The sequence below is a fragment of the Oryctolagus cuniculus genome, chromosome 18, assembly GCF_964237555.1.
Source record: "Oryctolagus cuniculus chromosome 18, mOryCun1.1, whole genome shotgun sequence".
NCBI classification, from domain to species: Eukaryota; Metazoa; Chordata; class Mammalia; order Lagomorpha; family Leporidae; genus Oryctolagus; species Oryctolagus cuniculus.
The window spans coordinates 66,908,212-66,931,337 of record NC_091449.1 but is presented as its reverse complement, the minus strand read 5'-3'; the positions used below and the strand labels follow the sequence as shown (position 1 = coordinate 66,931,337).

General features: G+C 63.1%; 3 protein-coding genes across 4 annotated transcripts in view; 2 read left to right on the top strand and 1 right to left on the bottom strand.

Annotated features, from left to right (window-relative positions):
* Positions 1-2,001: 2,001 nt before the first annotated feature.
* On the bottom strand, positions 2,002-6,758 carry COX4I1 (cytochrome c oxidase subunit 4I1). Of its 2 annotated transcripts, none has more exon segments than NM_001361489.1 (5): positions 2,002-2,325; positions 2,948-3,079; positions 3,637-3,804; positions 5,861-5,934; positions 6,691-6,758. In NM_001361489.1, coding segments are annotated over 4 exon segments (510 nt in total). In that variant the 5' UTR covers position 5,934; positions 6,691-6,758; the 3' UTR covers positions 2,002-2,188.
* Positions 6,759-6,834: 76 nt separating this feature from the next.
* Positions 6,835-22,999, top strand: EMC8 (ER membrane protein complex subunit 8). Its single transcript, XM_051829273.2, has 5 exons — positions 6,835-7,360; positions 13,979-14,055; positions 21,481-21,550; positions 22,068-22,162; positions 22,500-22,999. Exons 1-5 carry the CDS (start codon positions 7,130-7,132, stop codon positions 22,657-22,659), a joined length of 633 nt encoding a protein of 210 aa, XP_051685233.1. The 5' UTR covers positions 6,835-7,129; the 3' UTR covers positions 22,660-22,999.
* C18H16orf74 (chromosome 18 C16orf74 homolog) overlaps positions 22,952-23,126 on the top strand; it is a 45,203-nt gene continuing 45,028 nt past the window's right edge. The window contains exon 1 of the mRNA XM_051829275.2: positions 22,952-23,003. Within this exon, the coding sequence (XP_051685235.2) occupies positions 22,952-23,003 (52 nt within the window). The remainder of the gene's footprint in view (positions 23,004-23,126) is intronic.

Genomic DNA, 23,126 nt, shown 5'->3' with positions numbered 1-23,126 from the left:
CTGTGGAGTAACCACCCTCCTTCCGGTGTAACCACCTCCTACCGCTGCCAGCTCCGCCCACCAACCCTCCCCCATCACCCTCTCCTCCCCTTCAGTCTTAAGAGTTTCTGGTTATTTTATTCATTTACGTTTCATTTGTGTCTCCTGTGAGCCCAGCAGCGTTAGACCTCACGGCCCAGGGGTGAGCCACGAAGGGCACCGGGGCGGACCCCACTCGAGGGCCTCGGGTCGAAGCCTCCCTCCTCGTTCCAGCTGGACTGGCAGTGGAGACGTTAAGGCCACAAAGGCAGGAACAGAGGCTGGCAGCCGCATCTTGGACTCTGACCCAGAAGACACCCGGCAGTCCAGCAAGGAGAGAGCAGGCTCTGGGCGCGGGGGCTGGCCCGGGCTCCCGCAGACCATGGTAAAGACCCGCATGCAGTCAGCCACGCTGAAGTGCCGCCTCACCAAGCCCAAACAGCCGCTGGTCTGACCCGCAAACCAGGACGAGGGCCTCGGCCACGCTTCCCGGCAGGGGAGACGGGGAGACAGCGTGCAGAGCGCCGTTCTGGCTGCGACCCCGCCTTCGAGGCGTTGCCTGGACATAACCAGCCCAGCCTCAAGCCCCCTCGGTTAAAGGGGGCTCCTCTGCGGGGCCCTGTGGAGTGTTGCCTGACTCCCATCGGAGGACAGGCCGGTTCAGATCTATCTTCGGCATCTTGTCCAGTGTAAGAGGGACGGGACGGGGACACACCGGGGTGACCACACAGCACTGCTCGAGTGGGCAGCCCGGGAGTCAGAGGGGCCTGGGTAGCAGGGGTCACAGCCACTCAGCACCTTCCTCTGGCTGTTCTGGGTGCCACGTCTCAGCTGGTCGGGAGGAGGGGTCCCTGGCAGGGTCGGGAGCCCACCCTCCACCCTCCACCCTCCACCCTCCCGCATCTCCCAGAGGCCCACATGCAGCCTCGCGGCGGAACACCAGGCGTTCCCCCAGGCTGCCTCGGAGGACGGGGTCGAGGGTGCAGCCGCGGGCACGCCGTACCCGGAGTCAAAGGTGCAGCCGCGGGCACACGGTACCCGGGGTCGAGGGTGCAGCCGCGGGCACACCGTTCCCGGGGTTGAGGGTGCAGCCGCAGGCACACCGTACCTGGGGTCGAGGGTGCAGCCGCGGGCACGCCGCATACCGTACCCGGGGTCGAGGGTGCAGCCGCGGCACACGGTACCCGGGGTCAAGGGTGCAGCCGTGGGCACCGTACCCGGGGACGAGGGTGCAGCCGCGGGCACACCGTACCTGGGCAGTGTAGATGTGCCTGAGTTTAGTGCAGACCTTCAGCTACCTCAAGTCCTTTCCCATTTCATTCCCCCGCTCAGCTCCGAGCCCAGTTCTAGGTGGGCTTCCCCAGGGTCACTCTCCTCCCACTCAGGCAGACAGGCAGCCCTGTGGCACGGCCATCCTGCCACTCCAAGCAGGCTCCAGGCTCGTCCTGTTCTCCAGGCAGGGGACTGGTGCGTGGTGGACCGGGACCAAGTGCCTCAGAGCCCTTGTCCTGGCCAGGGTGCAGCCCACTTCCTGCCTCCTCATCTGCCCTGCTGTGGCTCTTCAGGGTTGCCAGGGACAACCCATCCGCCAGACGCGAGTCGGGCGCTCAGCGCCTGGCTGCCCACTCTGGAGCCTGACCACTTCCAAGTGGCTCCCGGCGATCCCCATCAGACTGCCTACTGTAATGGGATTTGACTTTTAAAAACCTCTGACCAAAACCCAGAAATTTCCCATATCAAGAGGTTCCTGCTGCTGGTTCACTGCCCGATGCCCACAACAGCCCATCAGGAACCAGACTCAACGCAGGCCTCCCACGTGGGTGGCAAGACCCCAGCCACTTGAGCCCTTAGCAGCAGCCTCCCGGGGCCCGCAGGCAGGAAGCTGTAACCAGGAGCCAGTCGGGCAGCCAGCCCTGGCCTGCCACTGGGGGAGAGGAGCGTCCCAGCCAGCGGCTTAGCACACACCTAAGGCACGAGATTCACTCGGGTACAGCCAGTGTATGTTTACTTCGGACGCCTGGGAGACAGCTATTGTTTTAAATAACAGACGCTTGCATTTAGTTCTCCTCCAAGAGGACCTCGGGGACACAGGTCGTTTATTAGGACTGGCGCCGTCTGACGTGGGTTTCCTGTGCGTGCGCAGCGCTGCGAGGGCTCCGCGGCAGGAGCTCTACTTCTTCCACTCGTTCTTGTTGTAGTCCCACTTGGCGGAGAAGCCCTGGATGGGGCTCACCTTCATGTCCAGCATCCTCTTGGTCTGCATGGCCACCCACTCCTTGTCGAAGGTGTGCGGGATGGGGCCGTACACTGCGGTTCAAAGGGAATCGTGAAGCCGCCCTGCACAGTGGTCCTGAGCCCACGCCCGGGGGCCCCGAGCCCACCCATGCGGGCTTCTGTTCTAGGCACTCCCAGCTCTGACTTTCAATTATTCCTTTGTTGGTAGAAAGCTAAAAATACGTGAGCTGCAGGCAGCGTGTCTTCCACAGGCTCGTGTGCGGGCAGGGGGAGGGCCGCCTGCGACACAGGGAGGACGCTCACCCACTTAGAAGTCAGAGGCACAGCGACGCGCCTCTGCCTGCGCCCGGGGAACCCGCGAGACGCTGCGTGAGATGCAGGGCCAGGCCCGCCCAGGCCCACGCTGCGCCACGGTTCAGGAGTGAGTCCCTCTCCCTGCTGAACGAAGGCATCCTGGTGACGGGCGGGCAGGTGAAGACCTACTAGAACGTGTGCTGTGCGTGCTGTGTGCAGTACTCACGGCACGGCCACGACGGCCGCTCGCTCAGCCTCTCCGCACGTTCATCTCCCACCTCAGCTGGCCCAGTGGCCTCAGACACAAAATAACCCGACTCTGGCTCGAGGGCAGCGTGAAGGCCCCCGCGGTGCCCTGCCCGGCCCCCCGCTTCCAGGCTCCGGCCCCCTCCCTACTCACCGTAGTGCTTCTCCCAGATCAGGATGAGGGCGGTGAAGCCAATGAAGAACAGGGCCGTGCCCACGACCGTCTTCCACTCATTGGTGCCCCGGTTCATCTCGGCGAAGCTCTCGTTGAACTGAATGCGATACACTGTGACACAGGGGGGCAGCTGTTTAGGGCGGAGTGGATGCGTCCACACCTCCTCACGCTGAGAACACCCCCACGGGAGAAAACACGGGCCAGGGCTGCGCGGCGGCAGGGGAAGCCTCTGCCTGTTCTCCAGCACCCCACAGCGGCGCCGTCGGAGCCCGGCTGCTCCCCTTCCCACCCAGCTTCTTCCCAGAGCACTCGGGAACGCACCGAAGATGGCTCCGGAGCACAGAAACTGGGTCCCAGTCAGTCACCCGGAACCCAGCAGTGGCCCTCTGGGTAGCCAGTCACCATCACACACACACACACACACACACACACACCCCGCTGTCACTCCCCTCAGACACTCAGACACGCGCCCACAGTCACCGTCATACACACAGTCACCATCTCTCGCTCATTCACACACACTCACGCAGACACACACAGACACGTCCCAGTCACTGTCTCTCACACACACACACGTCCCACAGTCACCGTCTCTCTCTCTCACACACACACACACACACTCACGCAGACACGCCCGAGCACTGGGCCGCCCCGTGTGCAGTACTCACACTCGACCTTCTCGTCCCTGGTGAGGCTGCCCCAGGGGGCCTTCTCCTTCTCCTTCAGGGCCTTCTGGCTGGCAGACAGCTGCTTCACATGGGCCACGTCGGGCAGGGGGTAGTCACGCCGGTCCACGTAGCTCGGGAGAGCGTAGTCCTCGCTCTTCACAACGCTCCCTGAAACCAAGAGCCGCTGTGACCGCTCCACGGGGGAGCCACAAACAAGGACCGAGACTCGGCGGCCCCGGGCCAGCGCCGCCCGTCACCGCGCCGGTCGGCCAGGGCTCCCAGGGTGCCCCGGGCAGGAGATGCACACAGCGGGGCCTTTCTAGAAGGGATTCAAACTGAAGAACAAAACCGCGCGAAACTCTCTAAGGTTCCGAAACCAAGCAGCATGAAGACGCGGGACGGAGGTCAGCCCGGCCGGGAAGACCCCCGCCCCCCTTCCCTGTCCCAGCGCCTGGGCTCAGCCCCTGCAGCAGCGATGGCCCGTGGACCGGCTCCCGCCACCGCGAGGGAGGCCAGGCGGAGGTCAGGCTCTGGGCTTCCTTCAGGCCCGGCCAGGGCCGCGCACGCATGTGCAGAGTGAGCGGGGGCGGAGCTGCTGCGTCCTCCGGGAATCACCCGGGAACAGTCCTGAGCTGTGCTCCTCCCAGGGACGAGCACCAGGGGCCGCGGGTCACCGGGCGCGGATTCGGCCCCTAGGAAATGCTGAGCGTGGTTCGGACGTCGGGTGCCAGAGAGCAGACCACAGACTGCTGCAGTCTCTCTTAAAACACGTAAATCGTGTCTGGCTCGTGCCCGGCACGGTCCACCGCGAGGCGGAGGGGTGGAGTCTCAGACCGACTGCGTCTCGACACCAACTCTGACTTCTGCCTGTCGTTTCTTACAGTCTGATTTACAAATAAAAACACTGTCTGTCTTTGAAAGCCTCCTATTTCAGGTAGAGAACCTGCATCTGCCTTGTCTGATGGCACCCGATGCTGAGTGCCAGCTGACGCGGTCAGCGTCACAGCTGCCCTTGGAAGGAAGGACCGCGCGGGCCGGTACTGTGCTCTTTCCTTTCTTGACCATTTCTGTTGTCCCTCCTTCTATGTTTCTTCCTTTAAAGACTGTTTCTTGTTCAAGAAAAAAAAAGCCTAAAGCATAAGCCCTTCTAAGAATAGGGAGGTTGGGCTGGCGCCGCGGCTCACTGGGCTAATCCTCCACCTGCGGCGCCGGCACACCGAGTTCTAGTCCCGGTCGAGGCACCGGATTCTGTCCCGGTTGCCCCTCTTCCAGGCCAGCTCTCTGCTGTGGCCCGGGAGTGCAGTGGAGGATGGCCCAAGTGCTTGGGCCCTGCACCCCATGGGAGACCAGGAGAAGCACCTGGCTCCTGCCATAGGATCAGCGCGGTGCACCAGCCGCAGCGGCAATTGGAGGGTGAACCAACGGCAAAGGAAGACCTTTCTCTGTCTCTCTCTCTCACTGTCCACTCTGCCTGTCAAATAAAAAAAAAAAAAAAATAGGGAGGTTGGCTCCTTAGGAAGGCAGCCAGGGTCAGGGACCCGTGAGAACTCCCGTGTGCTGACCGTGGAGGAGCCGCACGGGGCGAGCGCGTCAGAGAACGCGGCACCTTCTCATGTGCCTACCCGAAGCGAAGCCAAACCAACCAAAAAGCACTGGAAATGGACTGGCAAACCCACGGAGGCAGCGAATCCTGCCGCAGCCGGCGCCCAGGCTGCAAGTGCAGGAAGCGGCTCTGCTGTCCGGGTGACCAAGGTAACTGCCTTAGAGCTCACCCACAGCCCCGCGCCCCCTCCCAGCTCAGCCCGGTCAGCCGCCACCCCACCCAGCCCCGCTGTCCGGGGTCACCCACGCCCCTGCCGCACCTGACCCTCCCCAGCCGCCGGCGGCAACCCCAGGCCAGGCTGCCCGCCCCCGCCCCCCTCCAGCTGGGCCTCCGCGCAGGGTCCGGGCCTCTGCCTTCTCCTCCGTGCCTGACGGCGCCTGCTGCAGACACACACGGAGGAGGGCACAGCCAGACCTGCGCCGTCCGCGCGGAGGGGGCACTTGCCAAGTGACGTGGCCAGGACGGAAGCGAGGTCCCTCGGGGAAGAGCCCCAGCCCAGGTCCCGCGGAGCAGCCCTCCTTGCTGGGAGGCGGGAAAGCAGGCGGGAGACAGGGGCGAGGCCGGAGCGGCCGTCCTGCCTGGACGCCGCGCCCAGACCCGGCCGCAGGCAGCATCACTTACCGTGCGCCCGCACGCACACGGAGGTGGAAATCGCCCGCCTGCCGACGAGGCTCAGCACCCTGGTGGCCAACATCCTGCAACACAAAGGACAGCACTTCCCCTGCGGCGACGGCGGACACGGGCACCCGGGCCGGCCGCGGCCGCTTCCGCCCCGGTCCGCCCCGCTCCGCCCCGGTGCCGTGCAGGCGCGCGCAGCTCCGGCTCGCGTCTCCCCGAGACTCGCCGCCTCCCCCCAGCGACACAAGCCCCGCCCGGCTCAAACACCAGCGAAGACCGATCCAGGTGACCGAAAAGGAAGCCACCGAAGCACCACGCCGCCGTGGGCCTGCCTTCTCGGGGGCCTGCCCGGCGGCAGCGGAGTGACCGGGATGACCCGGCCCTCCCTGGCCTCTGCGCCCCGGCTGCAGGACGCACTCCTCGGAGGACGGCGGCGCAGCAAGGGGTCCCGCCCCGGGGCAGCCAAACCTGCGCGTGACGTCGGGGCCGCCCTCGGCCGGGCCTCGCGCGCGGGCGCCGGGAGCCTCGCTCACCGCGGCCGGCGCGCAGCCGCCGAGCGGGCCGCGGGCGCCCAAGGTCACACCGTCCCAGCCCGCGGCGCGGCCGCCGCAGGCCAGCGGAGCAGGCCCGGGCGCTCGCGCCAGCACGGGGGCTGCGGCCCTGCAGCCCCTCGAGCCCCGAGCCCCCGCGGGGCGGCCTCAATGTCACCGGAGACGCAGGCCCACCGCCGTGTCCAGCGGGCGCCCGGCCGCCGGCGCGCAGGACCAACGGCCGCCGCTCCTAGGCCGGCACGGCCCGCTCGCGGCCCGGCGCCCGCTCCCCGCGAGCCTCACCTGCCGGTACCGCCGACCCTGCTGCCGCGACCGCCCTCTACGCCCCGGCTGCCCGCGACCGGAAGAGAGCGAGGCCGCGCCGCGAAGCACCACGGGATGCAGCGAGGCCCCGCCTCCCCGCGCTGCGCAGAGGTCGCCGGGGAGCGGAAGGGGGCATGCGCCGCGAACGTCGTAAAAACGCCGGCCGGGCTGCTTTCCGGCAGGCGCCGGGCAGGGAGCGCGAGTGGAGTCCGAGGCGGCGCCGGCGGCGGCAGCGGCGGCTTCCCGGAGGCGTGAGCCCAGGCCCGAGCCGGGCCGCCTGCGGGGCCTCGCCGGCCCGTGGCCGTGCCAGGCGGTCGCTTCCCGCTTGTCCGCGTCCCGGTGAGGCACCGCGCGGCCGGGCAGCGGGCCCAGGCCTCAGCCGCGCGGCCGCGGCCTTCGGGGCCGGCCCGGGCTCAGCATGCCCGGGGTGAAGCTGACCACCCAGGCCTACTGCAAGATGGTCCTGCACGGCGCCAAGTACCCGCACTGCGCCGTCAACGGCCTGCTGGTGGCCGAGAAGCAGAAGCCGCGCAAGGAGCACCTGCCCCTGGGCGGCGCGGGCGCCCACCACACCCTCTTCGTGGACTGCATCCCCCTGTTCCACGGCACGCTGGCCCTCGCCCCCATGCTGGAGGTGGCCCTCACCCTGGTAAGCGCGGCCCGGGGAGACACCGGGCGGGGGGCGGGGGCGGCGGCGAGGCCGGTCCGCCGCGGGAAGGCGGGCAGGAGCAGACGCTGTCCCGTGCGCCCCACGGCTCCGGCTGAGAGGGTCCGTGCGGGACAGGCGGGCTGCGACGCCCCGGGTGCTCACCCCGGAGGGGCGGCGGTCGCTGGAGACCCCCCCCCCCGCGCCGAGGGGCGGGCGGTGCGGCGAGGCCCGGCGGGGGTCCCGGCCCGAGGGCGCCGGGCACAGCCTGGGGCTGGACTGAGTCGTCGCGCGGAGTTCTTGCTGTCGCTGGGCCGGGGCCGGGGACGTAGATGGAGCTGCCACACAGCCGCGGCGCCGCGTGCGCACCTGCTCCGCCGGGCCTGCAGCCGGCCCTCGCTCTGTGCAGCCTGGGGAGCTCGGGAGAGGCTGGCAGGGGGCTGCCGGGGCCCAGAGAGGGGGCGGGCAGCGGGGGGCAGCCCTGGGGGGACGGGCAGCGGTGGGCAGCCCTGGGGGGGGCGGGCAGCGGTGGACGTCCTGGGGGGGGGACGGGCAGCGGGGGGACGCCCTGGGGGGGGGACGGGCAGCGGGGGGACGCCCGGGGGGGGACGGGCAGCGGGGGGACGCCCGGGGGGGGGGACGAGCAGCGGGGGGACGCCCGGGGGGGGGACGGGCAGCGGGGGGACGCCCGGGGAGGGGGGACGGGCAGCGGGGGGACGCCCGGGGGGGGGACGGGCAGCGGGGGGACGCCCGGGGGGGGGATGGGCAGGGGTGGGCAGCCTTGGGGGGGCCGGAGCTGGAAGGGCGGGGCGGAAGGCGGCAGCGAGGCCGGAGAGGGCAGTGGGCTGGAAGAGTAGGGAACTGGGGAGCACGGGGCATGCGGAGGGCAGGGCCAGGAGAGGGCGTGGGCAGTGTCCCACAGGGCCCGTGTGGCGAGGCCGGGGTGCTGGGCAGCTCCTCAGGGCAGCGGGAGCCACTCAGATTTGTGTCTGAGCGATGGCTCCAGCCTTCAGTCAAGAGTGTTGGGCAGGGGCCGGCACTGTGGGGCGGGGGTAAAGCTGCTGCCTGCGTCTCCAGCATCCCGTATTGGCACTGGTTCGAGTCCCAGCTGCTCCACTTCCAGACTGTTCCCTGCTGATGCACCTGGGACAGCAGCAGAGACTGGCGCCCATGGGAGACCCGGAAGAAGCTCCTGGCTGGGGTCTGGCCCGGTCCTGGCCGTTGCGGCCATCTGGGGAGTGAACCAACAGGTGGAAGATCTCCCACCCTCCCTCCCTCTCCCCTTCTCCTTCCCTTCCTCTCTCTCTCTCCCTCCCTCTGTAACTCTTTCAAGTGAATAAAATAATGTTGCCGGCGCCGTGGCTCAGTAGGCTAATCCTCCGCCTTGCGGCGCTGGCACACCGGGTTCTAGTCCCGGTTGGGGCGCCAGATTCTGTCCCGGTTGCCCCTCTTCCAGGCCAGCTCTCTGCTGTGGCCAGGGAGTGCAGTGGAGGATGGCCCAAGTGCTTGGGCCCTGCACCCCATGGGAGACCAGGAAAAGCACCTGGCTCCTGCCATCGGATCAGCGCGGTGCGCCGGCTGCGGCAGCCATTGGAGGGTGAACCAACGGCAAAGGAAGACCTTTCTCTCTGTCTCTCTCACTGTCCACTCTGCCTGTCAAAAAAATTAAAAAAAAAAATCTTTAAAAAAAAATACAGCTTTGGAGAGGGGGTACACCCAAGACCAGAGGCAGGGAGGTGGCTGACCACGCTGTGTTCCGTTGGCCTGGGGGAGGGGACGTGACCGTGACAGCTGTCTCTGGCTCATGGTGGTGCGGTTCCTTGGGGAAACAGGGAAACCGGCGGGGGGTGCCTTCGCCTGAGGTGGTCACGTGAGGAAGTCCTGGCAGTGAAGGTTGAAAGTGGACGTGGGGATGGACGGACATACGGGCCCAGACAGAGGTGGGAGCCCGTGGCTTCCCCATGACTGGAAGCCGTGAAAGCCCGTGAGCCTCGCTGGGGCCCTGCACGAGGGGAAGCCGCCCCGCCCGTGGCAGGTGTGTGGACGGAGAGTGACTGCGGGGGCCGGGGCCGCGGTAGCACCTCCATCCAGGCCTGCGCCCGGCATCACTCAGCCTTCTCGTCCCAAGTCCCTGCTCAGAGCTGGTCTCCTCCCGTACGCGGTGTGAGCCGTGCTTGAGAGAATTAACCATGCCAACGTGAGCAGTACACAGTGCGTTTGCATCACCGTACACGGGTGTTCCCCGCGGAGCAGAGCTGCCTCCAAACCCTCACTGGGGAGGACGGGGCCCGGAGGGGACCTCGGCTCAGAACGCAGGCCGCGTGCTGCCACCAGCCGGAGCCCGGGGGCGGGGGGGGGGCTGCTCTGGGTGTGCCCCTGCCGCTTCCAGACGGCAGGCTCCCAGCACCGCCCCACACAGGCCTCTGGCTGGTGCATCTCGCGTCCAGCAGTGTCCGTGTCGGGCCAAGCCGGGCTCCGTGGGTCTCCTCGGCCGTGAACTCCACTGCCCCAGTGTTGTCCTGCTCGGCTGTGGCTCCTGGCTGTGGCCTGGCCCGACTCCAGCCGTTGTGGCCGTTTGGGGAGTGAACCAATGGATGAAGGATCTGTCTCTCCCTCTCTCTGTAACTCTTTCAAATAAATCTTTAAAAAATAAGTAAAACTTTCTTTTTAAAAAAATCGCCAAAGCAGCTGAGACGGGAGAGATGCCAGTGCAGTGCCAGTGGACGACCTCTAGGGGGCTTCGCAACTCGAGCCTGTCTGAGCAGGTCGCATCCTCATTAAGCCGGTCAGGTGTTGACCTTTGGACTTAGTGGTGAGACCCTGGAGGCCGCGAGACCTCAGTGTGCAGAACCGAAGTCCACCGGGCTCTCGGCTGCAGGAGACGGCACCTCGGCCGGGCGTCTGGACCAGGCAGCTGGACCCGGCCTTGTTCTCCTGGCTGCTGGACCCGGCCTTGTTCTCCTGGCAGCTGGACCCGGGCCTTGTTCTCCTGGCTGCCTGCTCTTCAGGGAGCCCTGTGCTGGAATGGTTTTGCTAAATGGGGAAGACTGGCTTGATCTGCAGTCTGTCAGAGGCAACATGGGATTCCTGAGGAGGCTTTTCATTATAATTTTCCATTTTAAAAAATCCATGCGTCTCTGGAGGCTTTTTGGGGTTTTTTTTTAAGTACTTATGCCTATTACCTTATTTATCCTTATAACCCTATGACGTAAGTAGCAAAGGAATTATCTCTAATAGCAAAAACCCATAAAACGTTAGGAGGAAAATTAGCGTGGACCTGCTGTTTCTCTAAGCCTCTTCTGTGCTCCGGGGCGGCTCTGCTGGGAGCCCTCAGATGGCCGCCTTCCTGCCTGCAATTTCAGGCCAGGACGTCCCCTCTGTGCCCCCGCCCGGCATCTCCCACGCCCCCCGTGCCCGTGCCCTCTCCAGGGCATCCGCGTGCCCGCCTGGGAGAGGGGCACCGGCTCGGGTTCCCCTTCCGTTTTCTCCGCAAAGCTCCTGCACAGCTGTAGCTCGTGAGGCCCGTCCAGCCCGCCGGCCACGCGAGGCCTGTGAAGTCATTTGGTCAGGCTCTGCCGTGGCGACGGAAGGCCACACTTCAGTAAACCCCAGCAGTGTGGCCTCACGTGATGTTACCAATGTCCGGATGCCCCTGGCAGGAGAAAGGCCCCCGCCCGGCTCCCGGTCCCTCCACCCTGCGTGTCGCCGAAGGCAGGAAGGCCTGCAGCTTACCGCCTGGGGGTCTGGGTGCATGGCGGGTTCAGGAGCGGAGCCCCTCTGGCCAGGCCCCTGCCCTTGCCCTCTTTATGGTTGGACTTGCGGTCACCACAGATGGCAGTGGTGCCTGGAAGATGACAGTGCTTCACACGTAAACAGTAAGTGTGCTGAGAGCCTCGTGGTGCCGCCCAGCGGGACGCGTGAGGCCTCCGTGCCGTCGGCAGCTCTGTGTATGTGAGGGACCGAACAAGCCAGAGGGCACTGGAGAGAAGGCGCCAGGCTGACGCCGCAGTGGCCACGAGCTCTCCCGCGTGAGCGACGCTTGGCTCGCAGATCTGTTTTCCTTTGCTCGTCCACACAGGCAGCTGCCCGTGGGCTTCCGCCACGCGCCAGACCTGCCTGTGCAGCGCTGCTCGCTCGGCGCACTCCACGTCACCTCCTGTCAGCCTCTGTGTTCTCTCCAGCAGAGGAAACTCCTCCCCCCGTTAAAGCCTGCTCAGCTGGGAGGGCCCCACTCGCGCACCCACCTCCGGTTCCTGCTTCCTGCTGATGTGCCTTGGGAGGCAGTGTGTGGGTCCCTGCACTTGCTGGGAGGCTTGCACTGAGTTCCAGGCTCCTGGCTTCCACCTGGCCCAACCCCAGCTGTTGCGGACATTTGGGGAGCAAATGCAACAGTTAAGAAATGTCTGTCTCTCTCCACCTTTCAAGTAACATAAAATAGAACTTGCCCCCTTCCTCTGAGGCTGTCTGTTCCTCCCTTTCGCGTTCTGCCTTCCTTGGTTGGACAGACCGTGCATCCGTCCTCGTACGGTTGACTGATCGTTGTTTGAGTCACTCGGGAGTTTGTGAAGCAAGCCAGCACTTTGACCTGGCTTACTTTAAAAGCAGCCTCTTCAGGGGTCATGGCGTTATTTTTGTGACGAATTAGGGTTTTTCCATGCAGGAGTTTGCCCTCTGCAAGCGAGGCCCAGGTTGAGGTCTGTGTTGTGCCAGTCACGCTCCTTTCTGTGTCCTGAGGGCAGATGGAAGACACCGCCCCAAACCTGTGTCCCCGGTCAGAGAAGGGGCGTGGGCGCAGCTGAGAGTACTCAGTAGAGGTGCTGCCGGGGCTGGTCCGGGATGGCCGTACAAGACAGCTGCATCCTTGCGTGGTCGTGGCGCGCCTGTGGTCAGCCAGTAATGACCACCAGTCTCTACACCCTGACCCTCAGCCTCGCCTAGCAGAAGGCGTTTTCAGGCGCAGACGTTGTGGCGTGGCGGGTTAAACCACCACTGGGGACCCCCACGTCGTGGAGAGAATCCCCATGCAGTCCCTGCCTCGCGGCTCCCTGCTGGCGCACCCTAGGAGGCACCTGTCACCCAGATGGGAAGCCCACGTGGGGCTCCTGACTCCTGGCTTCAGTCTGGCCCAGCCCTGGCTCTTGCGAGCATGTGAGGACCAGCAGAAGGAAGATGTCTCTCTCTCTCTCTCTCTGCCTCTCTCTCCGTCTTTCTGACTTCCAAGTAGTTGAAAATAAAACATTTTTTGAAGGGGTAATTTGCAGATAAGTGTAAGTTATGGGTCGTAGGTGGAGAGATGACCTTGGATTCTCCGTGTTTGCCCCGTGGAATCCCCGGGCCCTTTTAAGAGGCACTTAGGGTAGGGGTCAGCAGATGGGGCCGGAAGCAAGGTCAGAGCGTTGCAGCCACAGGCCCAGGACGTGGGCAGCTCTGCAGGTACACGGATTCTTGCCGGCACCTCCGGAAGGGGCACAGCCTGTGAGCCATCCCAGACGCCTGGCCTGTCAGTTCAGAAGGTGCCTTGTCTGTAGCTGTCCCGAGGGCTGTGAGAAAATGAGGTGGCTGTAAACACCACTGCCCCGAAGCCAGGTGGAGATGTCCAGGTCGGCAGACACCTCGGCCTCTCCCGGCTTCCCTGCCCCGAGGATCAGGGCCTGGACCGAGCCCCAGACCTAGAGCCCGGCCCTGTGGCGCTGCCTGGAGGGAGTCAAGAAGCCAATGGAAGCAGCGCGGGGTTCCCAGAGCGTCTCGGCCGTGCGCAGTGGTTTGCTGCAAAGCCGCGGGGGAGGCGCCGTTGTCCTCATTTGGGGGCGTAGCCGTGCTCATCTGGGTAGACAGGCAGAAGGTCCGGTGCTTCAGGGGTCCCGGTGTTGACCCAGTGTGGTCATTTGTGAGCTCTCAGGAGGCCAGAAGTGTTGTAACCCCTGTGCGAGCCGGCGACCCTGACTGGAACTGTCTGGTGATGTCTGCTTTTAGTCAGAAAGGAGACGGCGGAGTCCGACCCTGAACGGGACAGAGCTCTAGAGGCCCTACTCTGTGACGCGCACACGGACACTCGCGCTTTCAGCCAGTTGATTCACAGCAAAACAAAAAAAAAAAAATAAAAACGCATCCGTTTGCTTCCTCTTCAGCAGACTGAGACTGGAATTTGTTGCGGCATATTAAATTCTGTTATGGGGAAACAGGATGACCTTTTGCTGTTTTTAATAATGGCGTCAGAGCTGCAGGGTGGACCTGGTGAGACAGCGGGTTTGGAAAGCGGCTCAGAAGACCCTGGAGGTCGCACCGTCCAGTGGCGGTGAAGTGTGCTTGCACGTGCCTGTACCCGATTCAAAACCTCGTCCGGAGGGGCCTCTCGCTGGGCCGGGCAAGCAGTGGTTCCCTGTGTCCAGCATGGCAGCACCCACAGGGCCCTGGGGTGCTGCCTGAGAGCACGGCCGTCTGTTTGGCCTGGCCTGGGGCTGGGGGAGGGATGTGGGATTTGCGTTTTCCTCTGAGCCCCCGGCTGGCTCTCTGGGCCTTTCTTCTGGGAGGGACGCAGGGTGAGGGCACGCTTGCCCTGACTTGTCCGGGAGGGAGTAGCCATCATTCACCTTTTCTTCCCAATTTCTGTTCTTGTTTCAGATCGATTCCTGGTGCAAAGACAATAGCTATGTGATCGCCGGCTACTATCAAGCCAATGAGCGCGTCAAGGATGCCAGGTATGCTAGCGGGTGAGCCCCTGGGCGCGGGGGTGGTCACGCACGCACGCCTGCCTGGGGGTCGCTCGTCGACCCCCTGCAGGCTCCAGATGCAGCGTGTGGGGCGCACGCCCCTCCCCGCCCTCTGTGCTCCTTTATGGAATTGGAAGGGAATCCTGGTGTGGCGAGTTCCAAACAGAGACTCTGAACATTTATGTTAACTTGGGGATTCTGTTTTGTATCTTCTTTATATCGCTTGAAGGGGATTCGTACAGTTGAGGCCTCAGGTTCTGTCCGCTCGGCTCTGCCTGCTCCCCCTCCCCAGGCTGGCTGTGATGTGGGCAGAGCGGCCGCAGGGAGCCCACCGTCTCTCGGGAGAACTGACCCGGCCTTGGGTCTGGGGCTCTCGGGTGTGACACGGTGGAGAAAATGTGGTCTCTGCTGCTGCTTTTGTTGCTCTTGTCCAGGTGGTCCCCGTCGCGGCCGTGTCTAGGGCGCGGTGGAGGGCCAGCAGGGCCCCGTGAGCCTGGCTCGTGTCTAGGGCGCGGTGGAGGGCCAGCAGGGCCCCGTGAGCCTGGCTCTTCGGCTTTTCCCGCCACCTTGCCGTTCTTACTCTGAGCCTGCAGGTGGGACTTCTTCCCTGCATCTCTTTGTTTTTGTTTTTAAGATTTATTTATTTGAAAGAGTTACACAGAGAGGAGAAGCAGAGATAGAGGGCTTCCATCTGATGGTTCACTCCCTAAATAGCCGCAACGGCTGGAGCTGCGCCAGTCAAAGCCAGGAACTCTTTCCAGGTCTCCCACGCGGGTGCAGGGGTCCAAGGACTTGGGTCATCCACTGCTTTCCCAGGACTGGAAGTGGAGCAGCCGGGACTCAAACCGGCGCCCATATGGGATGCGGCACTGCAGACGGCGGCCTTACCCGCTGCGCCACAGCGCCGGCCCCAGTGCGTGTCCTAATGACCTCGTTCCTCCGGGTAGCTCCTCTGCTGGCCATCCTGCACCCTGTGCTGGTGACTCAGCTGTCCATCTCTGAGCAGGAGAGTGCCCAGGGACCGTGTGCACCTTGGTCTTTGTTACATGAGAGGCTGGCCAGCGTGAGCTGAGCCAAGCAAACATGCTCGGCCCCGCCCTCACTTGACTGGGTGGAAGAGCCTGCACCAGGAGCTGCACCAGGGAGAACTCGCCCAGAGCCGTGACCTGAGACCCCCAGGGAAGGGAGTCCTTTGAACCGGGGTCTCGGGAGTAGGCCTGGTGGAGACCCGGAGGCCAGCGTGATCCTGGTGGGTAGACGGGTGGGGCTGTGGTGGGAGAGGGGGCAGTGGAGCTGCAGGCAAGGCAGGGCTGCCCTGAGGGCTCCCCACTGCCCAGGGAGTGGCACAGTGCTGACTTGGCAGGAGGGCTTTCCCGGACAGAGCTGTGCCCCTGAGCTGCTGTTGCAGGCGGGGCGGGGTTCTGGGCGAGAAGAAGTGCACCAGACTGCCAGGTCCACACGGGAACCCCACTCCTGAATCCATGCCCGCGGGACTCAGCTTGGTCCTCTGCCGCCTCCGCTCATTCCCGCTCAGCCTGCAGCCGGCTCAGACGCCACCTTCGTGCCCCCACCATCCTTTAGGAGGCCTTGCCCTCGCCAAGCTGCATCCCGGGGCCAGTCTGTAGAGGGGATGACGTGCAGGCTGGAGGGCGGTGAGAGGTGGCCCCCGGGCCTGCCCAGCGAAGCTCGAGTCCCCCTGCAGAGGTGACGCTGGCCTCGGGCTCTGGGGTCATCTCATCCCGAGAAGGGAGTGTCCCAGAGGCCCCCAGTCTGGAAATGGAGGAGCAGCAGTGGTGCGGACTCTTCTGTCCAGTGTCGGAGCGTCGTCTCCTGTCCCTGCCTGGTCTACTGAAAATGTGTCCCCGCTCTGGAAATACCTCCCATTAACCGTGTCTCACTGAGTAAGGGCTGTGGATTCAGGTCCCGGGTGACTTGCTGGTTAGCCTCCGGGGCCCCAGCCTGTGGGGTAGGCCACAGCGTGTGCCTGGGAGAGCAGCCTGAGGACGGGCGTGGCACCAGCCCTTCTGAGCGCCACTCAGTAGCTTAACATCTTGTGGCTGTGAGTCCACGCCAGGACGTGCCCTGGCCTGCAGCACGTCAGCAGAACACTAGGTACCAGGTGTGCGGCTTCGCGCACCTGCAGAGCCCGGCCCCGGCCGTCAGGGAGGGGGCTCGCACGGTGCTGTCCACCTGTCGCACCCGTGCTCCACCGCGTATCGGGCAGCTGGCTCGGCAGCAAAGGGGACGCCCTCCTCGACGGTCCTAACGTGGCAGTCTTGCGTCCAGAAATGAGACAGCAGCTCTTCAAATGCTGTGACAATTCATTGGCTGCAGATTCTTTAACTTGTTCAAAAAAATAAATTTTGAGTTCTTGGGTATCTGAAATGGTAGGTTTCTTTTTTTGTTTGTTTTTGGTTTTTTTGGTTGGTTGGTTTATTTTAACTGCCAGTTTTATTCTTCTGGCTACAGTTTCCAAAGGTGATTAGAAATTTACTTTTCTTTTATAGTTCTTTGTTTAGTCTGCCACCATTGCCCAGTTAAGCTGGTTGCAAAATTATTTCACGCTTACTTTTTTTTTTTTTAAGATTTTATTTATTTATTTGACAGAGTTACAGTGAGAGAGAGAGACAGAGAGAAAGATCTTCCTTTCATTGGTTCACTCCCCAAGTGGCCGCAAAGGCCGGAGCTGCGCCAATCCAAAGCCAGGAGCTTCCTCCAGGTCTCCCACACGGGTGCAGGAGCTCAAGGACCTGGGCCATCCTCTGCTGCTTTCCCAGGCCACAGCAGAGAGCTGGACTGGAAGAGGAGCAACCGGGACTAGAACCGGTGCCCATATGGGATGCCGGCGCCACAGGCAGAGGATTAACCCAGCGCACCACAGCACTGGCCTGTTTCATGCTTGCTTATTTAAAAAAAAAAAAAAACACCTTGTACTTTGTGTGAGAGAGACATAGGTGTTCATTAAAAATACACAGAAGCAAAAACAGAAGAAACAAAACTTCACGACACAAGAAACAAGCAGTTGAGGTTGTTTTGTTTTATTTTGTTTTAAGATTTGTTTGTTTATTTGAAAAACAGAGTTACAGAGGGGACGGCGCTGTGGCACGGCAGGTTAACACCCTGGCCTGAAGCGCCAGCATCCCAGATGGATGCTGATCTGAGACCTGGCTGCTCCACTTCCCATCCAGCTCTCTGCTGTGGCCTGGGAAAGCAGTGGAGGATGGCCCAAGTCCTTGAGTCCCTGCACCTTCGTGGGAGACCTGGAAGAAGCTCCTGGCTCCTGCCTCTGGATGGGCGAAGTTCTGGCTGTTGTGACCACTTGGGGAGTGAACCATCGATGGAAGACCTCTCTCTCTCTTTCTGCCTCTCCTCTCTGTAACTCTGACTTTCAAATAAATAAATAAATCTTTAAAAAAAAATAAAAACAATTACAGAGGGACAGAGGCAGAGAGAAGGTCTTCTATCCGCTGGTTCACTCCCCAAATGGCTGCAACGGCCGATCCAAAGCCAGGAACCTGGAACTTCTTCCAGGTCTCCCACGTGGGTGCAGGGGCCGAAGGACGTGGGCCATCTTCTACTGCTTTCCCAGGCCACAGCAGAGAGCTGGATTGGAAGAGGAGCAGCCAGGAACAGAACCGGCGCCCATATGGGATGCCAGCACTGCGGGCGGCAGCTTTGCCTGCTGCACAGTTAAGTTTTGATATATGTTTGTGTGAACACACACACACACACGTGTGAGCTGGTACTTCATATGCTCCTTTGTAGCCTGTTGTGTTCTTTACAACATGGAATGCATATGTGTGGAGCTTCTCAGTTGAAAGGTAAGCCTGGAATATGGATAGAAATCCCGGGGCCGGCGCTGTGGCGCAGCGGGTTGAAGCCCTGGCTGAAGCACTGGCATCCCATATGGATGCCAGTTCAAGACCCAGCTGCTCCTCTTCCAATCCAGCTCTCTGCTGTGGCCTGGGAAAGCAGAAGATGGCCCAAGCCCTTGGGCCCCTGCCCCCACGTGGGAGACGCAGAAGAAGCTCCTGGCTTCAGATCGGTGCAGCTCCAGCTATTGTGGCCATCTGGGGAGTGAATCAGCAGATGGAAGACCTCTCTCTGTAACTCGTCTTTCAAATAAATAAATCTTTAAAAAATAAAAATCCAAAGAGATGCTGGTAACAAGGAAACTGTCAAAAAAAAAAAAATGCCACCAGCTGATTAAAAGTACAGTGAAGGTCAGCGACGCATCAGAAAATGCCAAGAGGACCAATGCAGGCCCAGATGTCGGTGTCGGACGGCCAGGACTTGGAGGCCTGAAGCGGCAGGACGGGAGAACCGTGCGCGTCTCTGCTTCCAGGGCCTCCTCGCGGCCTCCCCGAGCCCCTCCCGCTCATCTGCTCTTAGCGGGTTCTTACCCAGATGTGTGACGGCGTGCCCCTGAAGGCCTGGCCGAGCCGCCGTCCTCCCGGTGTCCGGCTCCCTGTGCTGCCCCTGAAGGCCTGGCCGAGCCCGCCGTCCTCCCAGGTGTCCGGCTCCCTGTGCTGCCCCTGAAGGCCTGGCCGCGCCCGCCGTCCTCCCGGTGTCCGGCTCCCTGTGCTGCCCCTGAAGGCCTGGCCGCGCCCGCCGTCCTCCCGGTGTCCGGCTCCCTGTGCTGCCCCTGAAGGCCTGGCCGCGCCCGCCGTCCTCCCGGTGTCCTGGTCTGGCACGGCCTGCGCGCCCCGTGGTCCGTCCTCTTGCTCGTTGAGAGCGTGTGTGACTTCCTTGCTCAGAGCAGGTTGAGAGCGTGTGACTTCCTTGCTCAGAGCAGGCCCTCGTTCCCCTGCGGTAGGAACCGTTCCCGAACTGCAAGGACTTGGACACGTCGACCGTCCGCGGCTCTCGTCTCTCAGGAGTGTTTCTTGACCCCCTCGCCTGGGAAAGTCGCCGACTGGCAGGAGGGCCGTGTTAGGGATCGTGGCCTTGGACGTGTCTGGAGGCCGGGCAGCTCTGCCTGTGTTGTTAGGAGTCCCCAGAAGATGGTACACGTAGCGGACGCCAGCCGCTTGCCCTTAGCACGCGGCCCGCGGGTCTCCTCCCACCGGCCGTCATTTTAAAGGTCGATTGACTTACTTGAAAGAAAGAAAACAGAAGTCTTCCATCTGCAACAGCCGGGGCTGGGCCAGGCCGAAGTGAGGAGCCAGGAGCTTCTTCCGGGACTCACACAGGGATGCAGGGGCCCGGGGACTTGGGCCTCTTCCAGTGCTTCCCCGGGCACATGAGCAGGGCTGGGTCAGAAGTGGAGCAGCCGGGACTCCGGCAGCGCCCGGCGGGAGGCCGGCGCTGCAGGTGGAGGCTTCGCCTGCACCAGAGCGCCAGTCCCGGGCATACTCCCTTCTCGTTTAAGTTTCATTTTTCTTAACCCAGTACTGTAGACTCACAGTCAGCATTTCACCTTCAGTTCTCAGTTTTGTAAATGAAGATCGAGTAGTCAGATAAAATCATTCATTTTCATAATAAATATTTCCTGGTTACTCTTTTCGGCCGTTCACAAGGGAGGGTTGTAGTCGTATGGCATGCTTCTTTAGATGAGCCCAGAGCAGACATTGTCTCGCCGCGGCTGCTAGGATCGTGCGCCCAGAAAGCTGACGTGGGTAGCACCCTCAGCCCTCAGGCTTCAGTGCCAGCCACCTACTGATGCAGACCCGGGAGGTCGGGGCGGTGGGTCCTGCACCCGGGGGGGACACCTGGATTGAGGGCTCAGCTCCCGTGCTGGCTGCAGCCAAGGGCTGTTGCAGGCACCCGGCAGGGGAACCGTCGGACGGGAGTGCTCCCCTCTCTGTCTCTTTCTCAGACCTTACTATAGGAGGCAGAAATTTGGGCAGGCGGGCGGTGCAGCAGCCTCGATGCCACTTGGGACACCTGTGTCCCAGGCAGAGCACCTGGGTTGCAGTCCTGGCTTCGCCCCCTCCAGCTTCCTGGTCGTGTGCACCCTGGGAAGCACACCAGGTGATGATGCAGGTACTTGGGTCCCTGCCGCCCACCTGGGGTGCCTGGATTGACTAATCCAGGTACCCCATGGCATCAAGGAGAGCAGGGCCCCGCGTGGGGAGCAGGAGAGAGCCTGGCTTCCTAAGTGGGGAAGCCGCCGGGCCCGCCCGCGGTGGGAGAGGCTGAGCACGGCAGCTGGCTCTTCCAGGACCTGAGGAGAGCGTTCGGGGCACGTCAGGTAGGAGAGTCTAGAACCGTGAGGCCAGCTAAGCAGCCCGTGCCGTAGGTGATAGCCTGGGTGAGACCAGTGGCCGGGAGCAGAGGACAGGCATGCTGAAGTCAGAAGCTGGCAGAGGGCCCCACACGGTGGCTTTTAGGGGGAGGGGCCGCTGGACCCTAAGGCGGTGGTTGGCAGACTCCTGGAGGCAGTCCTCGGGGTCACGTGGACAGTAGACCGCACAGAGCGCTGAGCAAGAACCGCGGCCAAGTGAAGAAGCGGACGAGGTGCGGGTGGGAGCGACGGGAGGGCAGGGCCTGGCCACGGAGAATCAGCCGATGCCGTTCCCCTGTGAAGACAGCTGCGGCCGGGGGTGGGGGTGTCAGGGCCCCAGGGAGAAGGCCACGGCGGGTGGGCCGCCCCTGCTGAGCTGGAGAATGACTGGAGACGGCCGAGTGGCGCGGGAGCCCCTCCATAATTAGCTCTGTGACTTCCAGCAGGAAGATGTCATTTATCAAGGCTGGGTGGTGGCAGGGCCGGGCCCACAGCTGAAGGCACAGCATGGAGTTGGGGCGGGGGGGGGTGGCCCGAGGTTTCTGTGGCTTGTCGCAGCCGAGTCCTTGGCCAGCATGCAGGTGGGGAAGGCGGCCAGGAGGCTGTGATGCCTGGGCCTGCGGGGACCCTCTCCGGGGCGCAGGGCCCTGACAGCACGGTGTCCCCGCAGACTGGCACACAGGGCCTGTTGGGCCTGGCAGTCTTTCTTGGTGCCCACTTGCTGCCGTGGGCAGCGCTGAGCGGCCTTAACCAGGACCTGGGAGAACTGACCAGCTCCTCTCTGGTGGGGACCTGGAGAACTGACCGGCTCCTCTCTGGTGGGGACCTGGAGAACTGACCGGCTCCTCTCTGGTGGGGACCTGGAGAACTGACCGGCTCCTCTCTGGTGGGGACCTGGAGAACTGACCGGCTCCTCTCTGGTGGGGACCTGGAGAACTGACCAGCTCCCCTCTGGGGACCTGGAGAACTGACCGGCTCCTCTCTGGGGACCTGGAGAACTGACCGGCTCCTCTCTGGTGGGGACCTGGGAGAACTGACCGGCTCCTCTCTGGGGACCTGGAGAACTGACCGGCTCCTCTCTGGTTTGACCTGGGAGAACTGACTGGCTCCTCTCTGGTGGGACCTGGGAGAACTGACCGGCTCCTCTCTGGTGGGAACCTGGAGAACTGACCGGCTCCTCTCTTTAGTCCAAACCAGGTCGCAGAGAAGGTGGCCTCCAGGATTGCCGAAGGCTTCAGCGACACGGCTCTCATCATGGTGAGTCACTTGTTGGCGCTACTTATGGGGTGGCCGTCTCGCCCTCTGTCCTCAGGAGACCCCTGTGGCGTCTGTTGGCCCCTGGGCTGTGGTCCCAGCACAGGGATGGTCCCTGCCCAGCAGTGGTGTCCTAGGACCTTGTTAGAAATGCAGGTCTTCAGGCCCAGCCGCAGACCCCCTTAGAACTCAGCAGTCTGTTTTAGTATATGTGCTGCCGAAGCGAGCACGTCAGCAGTCTGTTTTAACACTGCTTCCAGGTGATTCTGGGACATGTGCCCCTGGGGAGGATGGGCACAGAAGGGGGCCTGGGTGGGTCGCATCGGGGCCTGTGCTTCAGTCTGGATTGGACAGGGGAGGGGAGGGAGGGGTGTGGAGAAGCAGCCAAGTGCCCGGTGTTGACCCTGCAGAAACGCTAGGCCACGCCTTCCTGGTGGGCTTTCCCCAGAAGGGGCCCCTAGACCCCGGGGGCCGCCTCGGCCCTCCCCGCACTTCCCTCTCGTGTCTGCCCTCGGCTCAGGTGGACAACACCAAGTTTACGATGGACTGCGGAGCACCCACGATCCACGTGTACGAGCACCACGAGAGCAGATGGCGCTGCCGGGACCCACACCAGTGAGTGCCGAGCCTGCCGGGCTGGGCCCGCACCGAGGAGGCGCCCGTCCACCTGGGTTTTAAGTTGGCGTGTTCTCCAGGCACCGTATCATGCCCTTGCCGGACTGCTGGGGGACCAGGGCCTGCCGGGCTGCCGCCCCCGGCCGAGGGCACTTCCCAGAATCCTCCGGTCAGCTGCCCTTGGCCTTCTCACAGTGTCTGCAGAGGGCCAGCTGTGGGTCGGCGCCCGTGTCCACCTTTGGCTCATAGCTCCCTGTCCCCAGCGCCCGTGGTCTCCTCCACCCCGTGGGCCTCCATGGTTGCTGCACGAGGCTGACTTGTCCGTGTTTGCCCGTAGCGATTACTGCGAAGACTGGCCGGAGGCGCAGAGGATTTCGGCGTCGCTGCTGGACAGCCGCTCCTACGAGACGCTCGTGGACTTCGACAACCACCTGGACGACATCCGCAACGACTGGACAAACCCCGAGATCAACAAAGCCGTCCTGCACCTGTGCTAGGCAGGGCCGTGCGCCGAGCGAGAAGAAGGCCCACTTGTCCGTGTAAATAGAGCTCTGGGTGCCAGGAGCAGCGCTGGCGGCTCTGGGAGGTGCCACGTGCCTGGGAAGAGGGCACGCGTCCCGCCGCGGCTGGAAGATTGGCACGCGTCCAGTCTGACGTCCGCGTGGACCTTCCCCAGCTGTGTGTTGCTCTAATCCTCCACATCAAAGCTCTTCCTGCCTGCCCGCGTTGTTCCTATTAAACAGTTTTAACTAACGTTTTATAATCTGGAGAGAATACTTTTTAAAGCTTATGAACTATCTTTTAAAAAAAAAAAAAAAGGCCGCATCTTATACTCCACTAAGTGTGTCTGTGAGTTTTTATCCTGGTGAAGTCGTCACACGACGTCCAGGGGGCGGGTGGGCATCTGGGTGGAGCCAGGCCCGGGTCCCAGGAGCTGTGTGCCGGGGTCGCAGCCCCGGACCGC

Bases quoted from the DNA above. Each gene is read 5' to 3' on its own strand.
- EMC8 (XM_051829273.2), top strand. From the start codon at position 7,130: ATGCCCGGGGTGAAGCTGACCACCCAGGCCTACTGCAAGATGGTCCTG. The intron at 7,361-13,978 runs GTAAGCGCGGCC...TTCTTGTTTCAG, and splicing joins TGGAGGTGGCCCTCACCCTG to ATCGATTCCTGGTGCAAAGA. The intron at 21,551-22,067 runs GTGAGTCACTTG...CCCTCGGCTCAG, and splicing joins GCGACACGGCTCTCATCATG to GTGGACAACACCAAGTTTAC.